Source organism: Prionailurus bengalensis, chromosome E2, assembly GCF_016509475.1.
Source record: "Prionailurus bengalensis isolate Pbe53 chromosome E2, Fcat_Pben_1.1_paternal_pri, whole genome shotgun sequence".
Classification (NCBI taxonomy): domain Eukaryota; kingdom Metazoa; phylum Chordata; class Mammalia; order Carnivora; family Felidae; genus Prionailurus; species Prionailurus bengalensis.
Window position 1 is genome coordinate 33,322,839 of NC_057352.1, and position 14,526 is coordinate 33,337,364.

A 14,526-nucleotide genomic window follows, 5' to 3' on the forward strand; every position below is an offset into this window, starting at 1 on the left:
TCCACCTCCAACTGGTTTAAGCAAAACCGAAACATATACCAGAAATTAAACACATAAAACAAAACGCACCCTGGATATACTAACTCACTTAAATGGCACATCCTAGGGATGGCTGGATTTGGGTTCTGTTGATCTGAGTTCTGTTTATCCCATTTTACAGAAGGGGCCAACTGAGGCTCCTGGAGCCAGCGAGATTAGGCCAACAGGCCCCGTAAAAGAGATTGGTACTCCAGGTGGGCGTGGCCCTCAAGCAGAGAACCCTGCCTAAACTGTCTCTCATTGGGGTGCCCTGCTCTGAAGGAGAAACTTTCGGGGCGGGGGAGTTATATGACCAAAGAGGAAGAGCCAGATACCTAAAGGGGTGGGGCCAGCGCTCAGGGGGCGGAGCCAGAGCTGGGGCGTTCAGAGCCAGAGGCGAGGCCAGACGGCCTCTAGGTGACTCGCGCCTGCGCGGTGGCCCCGCAACAGCGCCGCGGGCTGGGACTCCGGTGAAGCTCCCCCTAGGAGGTCTCGACGGGTGCTCGCTCCGGCGTTTCGCGACGGTCGCTGGGTCCGGTCCGACGCCCTGCTGAGCCATGAGCAAGTGCGCGGAGGCGGCGGCGGTGGCGGCCACCGTGCCGGGCGCGGGCATGGGGCAAGCCGGGCTGCGGCCGTCCATGGTGCCCCGCCAGGCGTCCTTCTTCCCGCCGCCGGTGCCCAACCCGTTCGTGCAGCAGACACGGATGGGCGCGGCGAGTCGCCTCCAGGTGAGGGAGCCGGCGGAACAAGGGGCGAGGAGGAGGAACAAGGGGAGAGGCGTGGGTCTGACGGTGAAGGCAGAGGTAGGTGAGGGGCTTGAGGCCGAGAGGAAGCAGATCGGGGGGAGGGGCGTGGATCTGACAGGGGAGGCGGAGCCAGGAGAGAGAGGTGAGGGATGTGGGTCTGAGAGAGGAGGCAGATCCAGGGGAAGGGCGGAGATCTGACAAAGGAGGAGGAGCCAGGTGAGAGAGGTGAGGGATATGGGTCTGAGAGAGGAGACAGATCCAGGGGAGGGGTGTGGGTCTGAGAGGGGAGGCAGGTCTAGGGGAGGGATGTGGGTCTGAGAGGGGAAGCAGATCCAGCAGAAAGATGTGGGTCTGAGAGAGGAGGCAGATCCAGGGGAGGGATGTGGGTCTGAGAGAGGAGGCAGGTCCAGGGCAAGGATGTGGGTGTGAGAGGGGAGGCAGGTCTAGGGGAGGGATGTGGGTCTGAGAGAGGAGGCAGATCCAGGGGAGGGATGTGGGTCTGAGAGAGGAGGCAGGTCCAGGGCAAGGATGTGGGTGTGAGAGGGGAGGCAGGTCTAGGGGAGGGATGTGGGTCTGAGAGAGGAGGCAGATCCAGGGAGGGATGTGGATCTGAGAGAGCAGGCAGATCCAGGGGAGGGATGTGGGTGTGAGAGGCGAGGCAGATCCAGTGGAAGGATTGTGGGTCTGAGAGAGGAGGCAGATCCAGGGGAGGAATGTGGGTCTGAGAGAGGAGGCAGTTCCAGGGGAGGGGTGTGGGTCTGAGAGGGGAGGCAGATCCAGGGGAGGGATGTGGGTCTGAGAGGGGAGGCAGATCCAGGGGAGGGATGTGGGTCTGAGAGGGGAGGCAGATCCAGGGGAGGGATGTGGGTCTGAGAGGGGAGGCAGATCCAGGGGAAGGGTGTGGGTCTGAGAGGGGAGGTAGATCCAGGGGAAGGGCAGAGATCTGACAAAGGAGGAGGAGCCAGGTGAGAGAGGTGAAGGATGTTGGTCTGAGAGAGGAGGCAGATCCAGGGGAGAGGTGTGGGTCTGAGAGGGGAGGCAGGTCTAGGGGAGGGATGTGGGTCTGAGAGAGGAGGCAGATCCAGGGGAGGGATGTGGGTCTGAGAGAGGAGGCAGGTCTAGGGGAGGGATGTCGGTGTGAGAGGGGAGGCAGGTCTAGGGGAGGGATGTGGGTCAGAGAGGGGAGGCAGATTCAGGGGAGGGATGTGGGTCTGAGAGAGGAGGCAGGTCTAGGAGAGGGATGTGGGTCTGAGAGAGAAGGCAGATCCAGGGGAGGGATGTGGGTGTGAGAGGGGAAGCAGATCCAGTGGAGGGATGTGGGTCTGAGAGAGGAGGCAGGTCTAGGGGAGGAATGTGGGTCTGAGAGAGGAGGCAGGTCTAGGAGAGGGATGTGGGTGTGAGAGGGGAAGCAGATCCAGTGGAGGGATTTGGGTCTGAGAGAGGAGGCAGATCCAGGGGAGGGATGTGGGTGTGAGAGGGGAAGCAGATCCAGTGGAGGGATTTGGGTCTGAGAGAGGAGGCAGGTCTAGGGGAGGGATGTGGGTCTGAGAGAGGAGGCAGATCCAGCAGAAAGATGTGGGTCTGAGAGAGGAGGCAGATCCAGGGGAGGGATGTGGGTCTGAGAGAGGAGGCAGATCCAGGGGAGGGATGTTGGTGTGAGAGGGGAGGCAGATCCAGTGGAAGAATGTGAGTCTGAGAGAGGAGGCAGATCCAGGGGAGGGATGTGGGTGTGAGAGGGGAGGCAGATCCAGTGGAAGAATGTGAGTCTGAGAAAGGAGGCAGATCCAGGGGAAGGATGTGGGTCAGAGAGAGGAGGCAGGTCTAGGAGAGGGATGTGGGTCTGAGAGAGGTAGCAGATCCAGGGGAGGGGTGTGGGTCTGAGAGGGGAGGCAGATCCAGGGGAGGGGTGTGGGTCTGAGAGGGGAGGCAGGTCTAGGGGAGGGATGTGGGTCTGAGAGGGGAGGCAGGTCCAGGGCAAGGATGTGGGTGTGGAGGGGAGGCAGATCCAGGGGAGGGATGTGGGTCTGAGAGAGGAGGCAGATCCAGGGGACGGATGTGGGTCTGAGAGGGGAAGCAGATCCAGGGGAGGGCCCTTGATATGACAGGGGCAGTTGTCGGAAGGGAGTGTGGGTGTGATGGTGGGTGGGGAGGTTGTGAGTCTGAGAAGCAAAGGCTCTGAGGAAGAACGAGATGTGGGACCTAGGAAGTGAGGGCTTTTGAAGCGACCAGGAGTCTGGAAGGGGCGGAGGTGTAGGTGTGAGAATTGAGGACAAGTGGAGGATGGTCTGAAGGTGTGTGAGAAGAGAAAATGCAAAGAACATGTGGGTCTGAGAGGTGAGTCCTAAACAAGAGAAGACTGAGCAGGCCAGTGACACGGGAAACATTCCGTGCTGAGAAGGGAGATGAATCTGTGACAAGAACTTCAACTCGAGTTTGTTAGTGTGGAGTGGGGGTGGGGGGGGGGTGGGCAATCTATAGGAGAGTGGGCTTGGGGGAGTCTTTTTTTTTTTGCCTTAGGGAAGGAGAGGAGGCAGTCTGGGATGTGAAGAGTGAGGGAGAACGCAGAGAACCCGGGTCTGGAATTAGAACAAGGAAAGAAGTAAGGCTGGGATGATCTAGCTGAACAGGGGCATCAAGGGGAGGAAATCCGAATCTAGGAAAAGGGATAACGTGGGTCAGCTTCACGTGTTTCAAAAGTCATCACCCTGGATCATTCTTCACTCAAGCACATCTAGAGTCAACACTTCTTCAAACTTTTTTCCACTGTTAAAAAGTGCAGAATACCAAAAGGAAGTTTCCTTTTCTTTCCTTTTTCTTGTAAAGCGCTGCTTTTACCATTAGCAGTTACAACTCCCTCTTTGGACTTCCTCTTTGGTAAAGTTAGCGATCAAAGAACAAGATAGAATGTGCAAGCTACATTTGTCCTGTGTCTTCTGCATGAAAAAGAAAGGGGGGGGGGGTTCATGTTTTCCTGTCCATCTCACACGTTTCTTTACTTCAAATCTGAAATAGTGCAATAGTTGCATAGCCCACTTATATGTGCTGAGACCATTGTCCCCCACAGTGGAGGCAGGTTAGAGTAATGGGCATCTGTTGAAGAAGGGTGTGAGAGAGGAAGAGGAAGATAATGTAGTAATACCTCTTTGTAAAGAAGCTAAATGTTTAAAAATTTGACCCTAGTGTCTTTAAATGGACAGATATTCCCTTTGTGTCTTAAAATTTCTGAAACACTTCTAAATACGTTGGCTATCATACAGGATTAGTTTTAGTCTGATTTGGTCAAATCAGTCATTCTTCAATGAACGTATGTCTATTTGGCTTTATATTTTGGAGAGAGGGTCAAAGTGGTATATTTATATTTATTTATATTTATATTACATCGAGAGTAAATTGTTTTGTTTATCTTTTTATACATGACCTGTTATTGTTTGGAGAGCACTTTCAAATAACTCTACAAGGGCTGTAGTATAATGGAAAGATCACTAGTCTTAGTCAGAAAACCTGCTCAGGCCCCACCATTTATTAGTTGTATGACTTTGGCCAAGTTACTTAACCTCTCTGAACTTCGCTTTCCTCATTGATTAAATTCGGATAGTCTTACATCAAAGGAGGGTTAAAATTAAGTGGGATAGTGTGTGAAAGAATCTGGACTGTTTGCTGATCTTAATATTGATAGCTATGCTATTTGTTGTCTACACATTTTATACTCTACTTAAAATTTACTACTTCTATTGAACGGAGTTGAATATAGTCTAGGTTTTTTGTTTTGTTTTGCTTTTGTTTTTTAAATTAAAAATATAGACCAGAGATACCAGAGAGGTTTCAATGTCTTGAACAGTCTGGGCAAAGGGAAGATTTAACTAGGCTTGGGTGAAAAACAATGTTATCTATATTACCAAGTTTAAAAGGTGGATATACTTTCATTTAAGTATGACTTACTGTGATCAATTCAGACTGAACTTAACCTTGAATAATGATCAATATCTCGCTTAAGGACTGTTGTCACTTGTGTATCTCCCTGTAAGACTTAGCTTTGCCCTTCCTCTTCTCTTTCTGACAATTTAAGGGTCTGCCGCTTAGTGGCATGGAAATAAGTTGCCTGGCTTTCATTTCCTCAACAGAATATGGAATTGAAATGAGTGTTTGGTAGTAACTGTGGGGCACTTACCACACCAACAATATTTTTTGAATGTCTATTATGTACCAGGCACAACTCTAATTTCTGGAGATACAACAGTGGACAAGAGAAATAAGGACCCTGCCTATCTAAAGCTTATGTTTCACTGAAAAAGTTAAACGAATACAAAAAATATGAAATTCCATGTTTTAGTAGTCCTATGAAGAAAATCCAGAGGAGATAACCCTGAGAGTGTTGAAAGAAGGCCTCCCTCCAGAGATGATGTACCAAATGGAAATATGGTGGAGAATCCTTTTAATTTGTCAAAAGGTTCCTCAAAAATGGTTTATTTACTGTTAAATACCATTATTTGTTGCAAACCTGGAAATGGCACATAAAAAAGTTGCCCAATGTTTGACAACTTAATTAAATTTTGTATTAGCTACTAATTGTGAATGTGAGTAAATTGTATGAATATACTATAACTTCATTCTAACTGTCTGTTCAGGGTCTATGCTATGGTACTTTCTTGCAGTAAAGGTTATTTCTAGGTCATTTGCAAGACTGTTTGCAAGGCTTATTTGACCTGCCTTGGAGGTCATCCAGTGCAAAGTCTTTTCTCCACTGGTGTTTGTCAAAAACAATCAGAGGCAGTTGCTTAACATGACAGCTGCCTGAGGCAGTGAATAAAGATTGGAACAAACAATAGGCTTAACCAAAAACCTTACAAGAAAAAGCTAGGGAATGAGATGTCCTTAGGGGACTTTAAAAAGATTTGACATATTCATAGGAATCTAGAAGGGCATCCACTTATATCGGTCTGTGTGTATACCCAAGGCTATACATGTGACCTGAAAACAAGACAAAACAAAACAACAGAATACCCTAAGCTCTCACCTCTAGCTAATCTTTAGGCTTTGTACAAACAGGAAGTAAAAGCTAAGGCAGAGCTGTGAACTTCTTCTTGGCTGTGTGTTGAAGATATGCTCCAACATACACACAAGAGATTGTTTGCAAACACTGGGAAACTTATTGGTTCTAGGCATGTGAGGAAATCTTATTTAATCATTAGCTGACTACTAAGCTAATTGGTCAGAGACTTCAGTAGCCACACATGACACATGACAAAAAATACAGGCTTTATAGAATTAGTTCATAAAAGTCACTGAACAAACAAATAACAACAACAAACAGCAACAACAATAAACCCTGGTGATGGAAGAGAATACGATTTTCAGAGTTGTCATATTACTTAAAATGGTTTTTAACAAAAACAATTGCAAGATATGCAAAGAACAATAAAGTATGTCCCATAAATAGGAAAAATAGCAGTCAATACAAACTATCCTTGAGGAAGCCCAGATATTGGACCTACTACTATCCAAGAACTTTAAATTAGATACTTTAAATATGTTCAGATAACTAAAGGAAACCATGTCTAAAGAACTAAAGGAAAATATGAGACAATGTATCACCAAATAGAGATAGAGATAGAAATTATTAAAAAGAACCAAGGGACACCTGGGTGACTCAGTTAGTTAACCATCCAACTTTGGCTCAGGTCATGATCTTGCAATCTATGAGTCGAGCCCCACATTGGGCTCTGTGCTGACAGCTCAGAACCTGGAGCATGCTTCGGATTCTGTGTCTCCTTCTCTTTCTGCACCTCCCCCACTAGCTCTCTCTCTCAAAAATAAATAAACATTAAAAAAAATTTTTTTAAAGAACCAAATAGAAATTGTGGAATTAAAAAGTACAATAGGTGACATGAAAAATTCACTAGAGGGACTCAACAGCAGACTTGAACAAACAAAAGAATCAGCAAATTTAAAGATAGAGCAATTGAGATTAACTAGTATGAGGAATATAAAGAAAAAAGGATACAGAAAAGTGAGCAGAAAAAAGATACAGAAAAGAGACCCATAGAACACTATCACGTGTATCAACATAAGCATAATGGGAGCCACAGAAGGAGGCAAAGAATAATTGAAGAAAAAATGGCTGAAAACTTTCCAGATTCAGTGAAAAAAACATTAATTTTCACATCCAAGAAGCTTAATGACTTCCAAGCATAAATAAACTCAAAGATAAACTATACCCAGAAACATCATAATCAAACTGTTAAAAGCCAAAGAAGAAGAGAGAATCTTGAAAACAGACTCACCATATACAAAGAGATCTTGAGTAAGATTAATGTCTGATTGTTCATCAGGAACCATGGAGGCCAGAAGGCACTAGGATGATACACTCAAAGTGTTGAAAGTAGAGGTTGCCAACCAAGAATTATAGAGTCAGAAAAACTCTCCTTCAAAAGTAAAAGGGAAATTAAACAAAAACTGAGAGAATCTGTCCCGAGCACACATTCCCTGAAAGAGATACTACAGGGAGAACTTTGGTTGAAATAATACTGGAGAGCAACTCCAATCCAAATGAAGAAATAAAAAAAATACTGGTAAAGATAACTGCATGTATAAATATAAAAGACAATATAAAAATAATTTTTACTTGTAAATCCTTTTGTCTTCTATGCGATTTAAAAGACAACTACATAAAGCATTAGAAATATGTGTTGATAAACATATAGTATATAAAGATGTAATTTGTATGACAATATAAGCAAACAGGAGGAAGGAGGAGATAGAGATATAGAAGCACAATTTTTGTATACTATTACAATTAAGTTAGTATTAATCCAAACCAGGTTAGTGAAGATGGGAACACTTACAGCAACCACTAAGAAAATAATTTTAAATGAAGTGACAAGGGAATTAAAATGGTACACTATAAAAATATCTGTTTAACATAAAAGAACTTTATGGAGAAATATAGAAATGAAAATACATAAGATATGTAGAAAGCAAATAGTAAAAGAGCAGATTAAGTCTTATCAGTAATTACATTAAGTATAAATGGATTAAACACACTAATTAAAAGGCGGAGATTGGAAGAATGGATTAAAAATATATAATCCAACTCTATGCTATCTAAAAAGACACACTTCAGATTCAAAGACCCAAATAGGCTGAAAATAAAAGGACAGAGAAAGATATACCATTCAAACAGTAACCAAGAGAAAATTGGAGGGGCTATATTAATATTAAATAAAACAGACGTTAAGACAGAAATTGTTACTAGAGATAAAGGAGGACACTTTATAATAAGAGGGTTGATTCATCTGGAAAATATAACAATTAGAGCCATATATGCACCTAACAACAGAGCCCCAAATACACAAAGCAAAACAGATTGAAGGGAGAAATAGACAATTCAACAATAGTAGTTATAGACTTCAAGTCCCTACTTTCAATAGTAGAACAGTGAAACAGTATAAACAAGGAAAAAACTTGAACAACACATTAGCTAGCCCTAAGATATATACATGTATATATACATGTCTCTATATATACATATATATACATATATATATATACATATACATATGTATATATATAGACACTCCATCCAGCAGCAGCAGAAAATGCATTTTTCTCAAGTGCCCATGGAACATTCTCTAGGACAGAGAATTATAGTAGGTCATAAAACATGTTTCAGTAAGTGTAAAAGAATTACAAGAATATAATGTATCTTCTTCAACCACAATGTATCTAAATTAGAAAAAAATAACAGAGGGTCACCTGGGTGGCTCAGTCAGTTAAGCATCCAACTTTGGCTTAGGTCATGATCCCATGGTTTGTGGGCTCGAGCCCCGTGTCAGGCTCTGTGCTGACAGCTTGGAGCCCGGAGCCTGCTTCAGATTCTGTGTCTCCCTCTCTCTCTCTGCCCCTCCCCCACTCACACTCTCTCTGTCTGTGTCTTTCTCTCTCACAAATAAATAAACATTAAAAAAATTTTTTAAAAAAGAAAAAAATAACAGAAAAAAACTGGGAAATTCACAAATACGTGGAAGTTAAATTACCCCTAAAAAATCAATGATTCAGAGACGAAATCATAAAAATTAGTAAATACTTTGAGATAAATGAAAATGAAGACACTATACAAAAACATATGTGGTTAGCATCATCTTAATACCAAAATCTGGAAAAAAAAATGTTATAAGGAAAGGAAGTTACACACCAATTTCCCTCATGATCCTGATATAAGAACTCTTAAACTATTAGCAGGTCAAATATAGCAATGTGTGGAAAGGATAATATATCCTGTCCATGTTTGGTTTATCCCAGGAATACAAGGTTGGTTTAACCTACAAAAATTTATATTTCAATGTAATTTATCATATTAGCCAAACATATGATAAGAAGCATACGATCATTTCAATGGATGCAGAAATTTTGATAACTCATTTGACAAAATTCAATATCCACTGATGTTTAAATAAATTTTCAGGAAAATAGAAATAAGAGGGAACTCTCTCAATGTAATAATAGGTATCTATGAAACACCTTTAGCTAGCATCATAATGGTGAAATAGTGAACCTGTTCCCCCAAAGTTTGGGAGCAAGACAAATATCTTGTTCAACACTTCTGTTCAACGTTGAAGTTGGGGTCCTGGTCAGTGCAATAAAATAGGAGGAGAAAGAAACAAAAGACATACAGATTAAAAAGGAAAGAGAAATAAGCCAGTCAGAGAAAGGCAAAAACCGTATGATTTCACTTATATGTGGAATCTAAGAAACAAACAAACAAAATGAGCAAAGGGGAAAAAGAGACAAACCAAGAAACAGACTCATAACCATAGAGAACAAACTGATGGTTACCAGAGGGGAAGTGAGTGGGGAGGGTGGATAAGATAGGTGATGGGGATTAAGGCACCTGTCTTGATGAGCATCAGGTGATGTATGGAATTGTTCAATCACTATATTGCACACCTGAAACTAATGTAACACTGTATGTTCATTATATTGGAATTTTAAAGTTTTAAAAATTAAAAATAAAAAAGCAGAAAAGGTATAACTGTATTTATTCACAGATGTCATGTTTGTATATGTAGAATATCCTAAAGAATCTGCAAAATGACTAGCAACCAGAATTAATATGTGCAGTTGACTAGGTTGTAGGGTATAAGCGTAAAACTTAAAATCAGTTACAGGTCTATATACTAGTAGCAACCGATTGCCAAATAAAATTAAACGATCTTATTTATAATAGCAATAAAATAATGTTAAATAATTAAGAATGTGTTTAACCAAAAATATGTAAAACCAGTACACTGAAAACAACAAAACACCATTGTGAGAAATTAATGAAACTTAACATAAGTGGAGAGAGATATATCATGTTTATAAATTGGAAGAATCAATATTATTATGGTGATAATTCCTTCCAGATCGATCTATAGATTCAATAAACCCTATAGATTCATTGAAATCTCAAGAGACTTTTTTGTTTGTGTGGAAACTGAAAAATTAATTCTGAAATGTATGTATGGATGAAATGCAAAGGATCTAGAATAACCCAAAAAAAAGTTTGAAGAAAAACCTGCAGAACATATACTACCTGATTTCAAGACTTACTAAAAAGAGTGACAGAAGTGGAGAGGATGAGGTATTGACAGAATAGATGAATCGATCATATCAACCAATAAATGAACCATAATAGAGAGCCCACACATATGTGTTCAACTGATTTTTAACAGAGTTGCCAAGAAAGTCATTATGGAGTATCAGGTCTTTTCAACAAATAGTGTTGGAACAGCTAGATAAAGCTGTGGACAAAAACAAACCATGATCCCTACCTCACACCACACACAGAAAGTAATTTAAGATGGGTCATAGACCAAAACCATACAGCTTCTAGAAAAGAATGTAAAATATCATCATGACCTTGAGGTAAGTAAAGATTTCTTAGAAAGGACACAGAAAACTAAAACTAAAACTTGATAAATTAGTCTGCGTCAGAATTAAAATTCTTCTCATCAGAAGATAATCATTAAGAAAATGAAAAAGCAAGCCATGGAATGGAAGAAAATATTTCAATATTTTAATACATATAATGACAAAGGTCTTGTATGTGGAACATATAAAGCACTCCTACAAATTGATAAGAGAATGACTAACAACCCAATAAACATAGGCCAAAGATTTGAACAGACACTTAACATAAAAAGTTAGAGGAATGACCAGTAAGCACATGAAGAATGTGCTCAACATCATGGTTCATCAAGGAAATGTGAATTAAAACCACATTGAGATATTATTTTACGCCCCCTTGAATGCCTACAAAGACTGACAGCACCGAATATTGGTGAGGATATGAAGCAACAGAAACTTCCATGTTTTGTCAGTGGAGACATAAAATCATACAACCCGTTTGGGAAACTGTTTGGCAGTGTCTTATAAATTTATCCATTCTGACCCAATGGCTTCACTCCTGGTGAAGTGAAAATGTATGAGCACCAGAGATTTGAGCTTTAATGTCCATGGGAACTATATTCATATTAGCTAAAAATTTGTAATAGGCCAAATGTCCATGAGCAAATGAATGGATAAATGAATCATGATATATTCATTCAGTGGAATAATACTCTGCAATTTAAAAGACTTTACCATGTTATGTATTGACGTTATGTCTTTTCGGTACGTAATGACGACAGGTAGAATCTCAAAAATATGAAGGGAAAAGAAGCCAGACAGAAAAGAATGCATACTGTGTGATCTCTATGTGACCATCTAGGACAGGCAAGACTAGGGTGAAAAAGAGCCTGTCAGTGGTTACCGAGGGCCAGGGAGGGTATACTAACTGCTGAGTGGCACAAAGGAACTTTTTTGGGCGATTGGACTGTTTTATATCCCGGTTGTGGTGGTGTTTGCATAAGGATATATTTGAAAAACTCATGCTGTCTACACTTAAAATAGGTGCATTTTATTTTATGTAAATTATGCCTTAATAAAGTTGATTTTTTAATATTTATCTTAGTTTCGAGAAAGAGTGAGGGAGAGAGAAAATCCCAAGCAGGCTCTGTGCTGTCAGCACAGAGCCCCATGTGGTACTCGATCTCATGAACCATGCGATCATGACTTGAGCCAAAATCAAGAGTTAGACGCTTAACTGACTGAGCCACCAGGCACCCCAGAAGTTTGGTTTTTTTTTTAAATGTTCGTTCGTTTTTGAGAGAGAGAGCGAGAGCATGAGGGGCAGAGAGGGGGTCAGAGGATCCGAAGCAGGATCTGACAGCTGTGAACCTGATGTGGGGCTCAAACTCACAAACTGTGAGATCATTACCTGAGCCGAACAAAGTCGGGTGCTCAATCAACTGAGCCACCCAGGAACCCTGATTTTTTTTTTTTAAAAGAATACCACCGGGGCACCTGGGTGGCTCAGTCGGTTAAGCGTCCAACTTCGGCTTAGGTCATGATCTCATGGTCCGTGATTTCAAGCCCCGCGTCGGGCTCTGTGCTGACAGCTCGGAGCCTGGAGCCTGTTTCCGATTCTGTGTCTCCCTCTCTCTCTGACTGTCCCCCGTTCATGCTCTGTCTCTCTCTGTCTCAAAAATAAATAAACGTTTAAAAAAAATTAAAAAGAATACTAAGACCAAATGTTGGTAAGGATGTACGAATGACTGACATTCCCATACATTGCCAGTAATACTTTAAAATGATACAACCACTGTGGAGAGTGGTTTGGCAATTTCTGATAAAGTTAAACTATCTATGACCCAGCAATTCCACTCCTAGGTAGTTACTTAAGAGAAATGAAAACCCACGTCCACAAAAAGTCTCCTAGAAGAATGTTCATAGTGGCTTTAGTCATAAGAGCCCACAACTGGAAACGACCGAAAGATTCATCAACATAATAATAAACAGATTGTCATGCAGGCAATACACTGGAACTATATTCTGCAATTAAAAAAAAATGAATTACTGATTTGCAAAATCACATAGTTGAATTTCAACACCCGTTATGTTAACTGGGAGAGGGTCGACGCATAAGAATGCATGATGTATGATTCATTTATATGACGTTCAAGAACAGACAAAACTAATCCATGGTGATGGAAATCCAGAATTGGTTGCCTAAAAGGGTAGGGATTCACTGGAAGAGGCCCAAGATGACTCTCTGGATGGTAGACATGTTCTGTGTCTTGACTGGTGTTGCAAGGGTACATATTTCTCAAACCTCACTGAATTATGTGCTTAAGATCCGTGCATTTTCCTCATATGTAATTTTGACTTCAAACATGCACACAGGCACACGGATAAGTTGATAGAGATTGGATTGTATGTTAAATCATTTGATAGAAAAGTGGAACAATTTTGGTGTCTCTCATAAATTGTTTGATGATGCTCAGATTTCCATCAAGGGACAATAGAGGCAGAAGGACCGCACGGTGTGACTAGTGTAATTGGCTAATAGAAGCAAGGTAATCTGGTATGCATAAGGGCCGTGTATTTAAAAGTCAAGATGGTATAGGATGAAGAGCAAGGGCTTTGTAGCCACGCCGGGTTCAAACCCTGGTGCTGCTACTTGGTAACTGTGATCTTAAAGTAGCTTCACTTAGCTTCCTCTTTGCCATCCGTTCCTGGAGGTAAAACAACCTAAGGTCATAGGAATCAAATAGGTCACCACCTGCCAAGGGCTTAGAGTGCCTGCTTCCTAGTAAGCCCTCATGTGTCGTTGGTTATTTTTAGTTTTCATTCTTCTTCCTTATTTTTTTATTGTTATTTGTACTTTTCCCTTCTCCATCTCCTTATTGTTATTAATTATAAAGGGCTGGCAGGTATAAAAATCATGCATTTACTCCTTTACCCTCTAACACCTTCATTAACACTCTTCCCTTCCACTCAGCTCTCAAAAAGCGATTTCCCCTCTCACCTTGCTAGCTTCTGCTTGTCTTTCTTTCTTTTTTTAAAGTTTATTATTTTGAGAGTGAGTGAGAGAGAGAGAGAGAGAGAGAGAGAGAGAGAGTCCATGAGCTGGGAAAGGCATAGAAAGAGGAAGAGAAAGAGAGAGAGGGAGAATCCAAGCAGGCTCTTGCACTGCCAGCACCAAGCGCGATGCGGGACTCAAACCCATGAACCGTGAGATCATGGCCTGAGCCAAACGAAGTCAAGACCCGGATGCTTAACTGACTGAGCCACCCGGGCACCCCTGTGCTTGTCTTTCCAGACCATTCAGCCTTCAACTCCTCCAGGAAGCTTGCCCTGACTGCTAAGTCAGATACTTTGTTTCTATCACCTTCCTTGATAAATAGATCAAGTTGTCATTGTAGTACCTGGTTTCATTCACTGTTGCTTTTGCCAGATGTAGTTTCTTTTCCCTTGTGCTTAGATTTTCATGTCTGGTGCATGTTAATGTTCAGTTTATCCTTTAGTGAACACGTGAATAACACAAAACTTTCCTCTTACGTGTTTCAGTCTGATAGCCAGAACGTTACAATATTGTCCACTCATCTTTTTTTTTTTTTTTTTTTAATCAATTTTCACTTTCAGATTTTCTTTCTTGGAATTATCCTGCTTCCAATCCGTGTCTTACTGGTTGCATTAATTATATTACTGGCATGGCCATTTGCTGCAATTTCAACAGCATGCTGTCCTGAAAAGCTGACCCATCCAATAACTGGTTGGAGGAGGTAAGAGATAATAACGTCTAAATGTTAGCTAAATCAAGATTAAAGAAGCAATTACTGTGGTTGAGTCACCAATCAGTAGTTTTATCTAATGTTGCCTACTCACTATTAACCATTTATTT

The 14,526-nt window shown here is 41.8% G+C and overlaps 1 protein-coding gene across 3 annotated transcripts in view; it reads left to right on the forward strand.

Annotated features, from left to right (window-relative positions):
- Positions 1 to 394: 394 nt before the first annotated feature.
- Positions 395 to 14,526, forward strand: part of LPCAT2 (lysophosphatidylcholine acyltransferase 2) — a 69,279-nt gene continuing 55,147 nt past the window's right edge. For 2 of the 3 annotated variants that reach the window (XM_043599221.1, XM_043599222.1), the window contains exons 1-2: positions 400 to 746; positions 14,268 to 14,407. In XM_043599221.1, coding sequence (XP_043455156.1) covers positions 576 to 746; positions 14,268 to 14,407 — 311 coding nt within the window. In that variant the 5' untranslated portion in view covers positions 400 to 575. Of the gene's footprint in view, positions 747 to 14,267; positions 14,408 to 14,526 lie in introns of all 3 variants that reach the window. The other variant, XM_043599220.1, reaches the window with a different exon arrangement.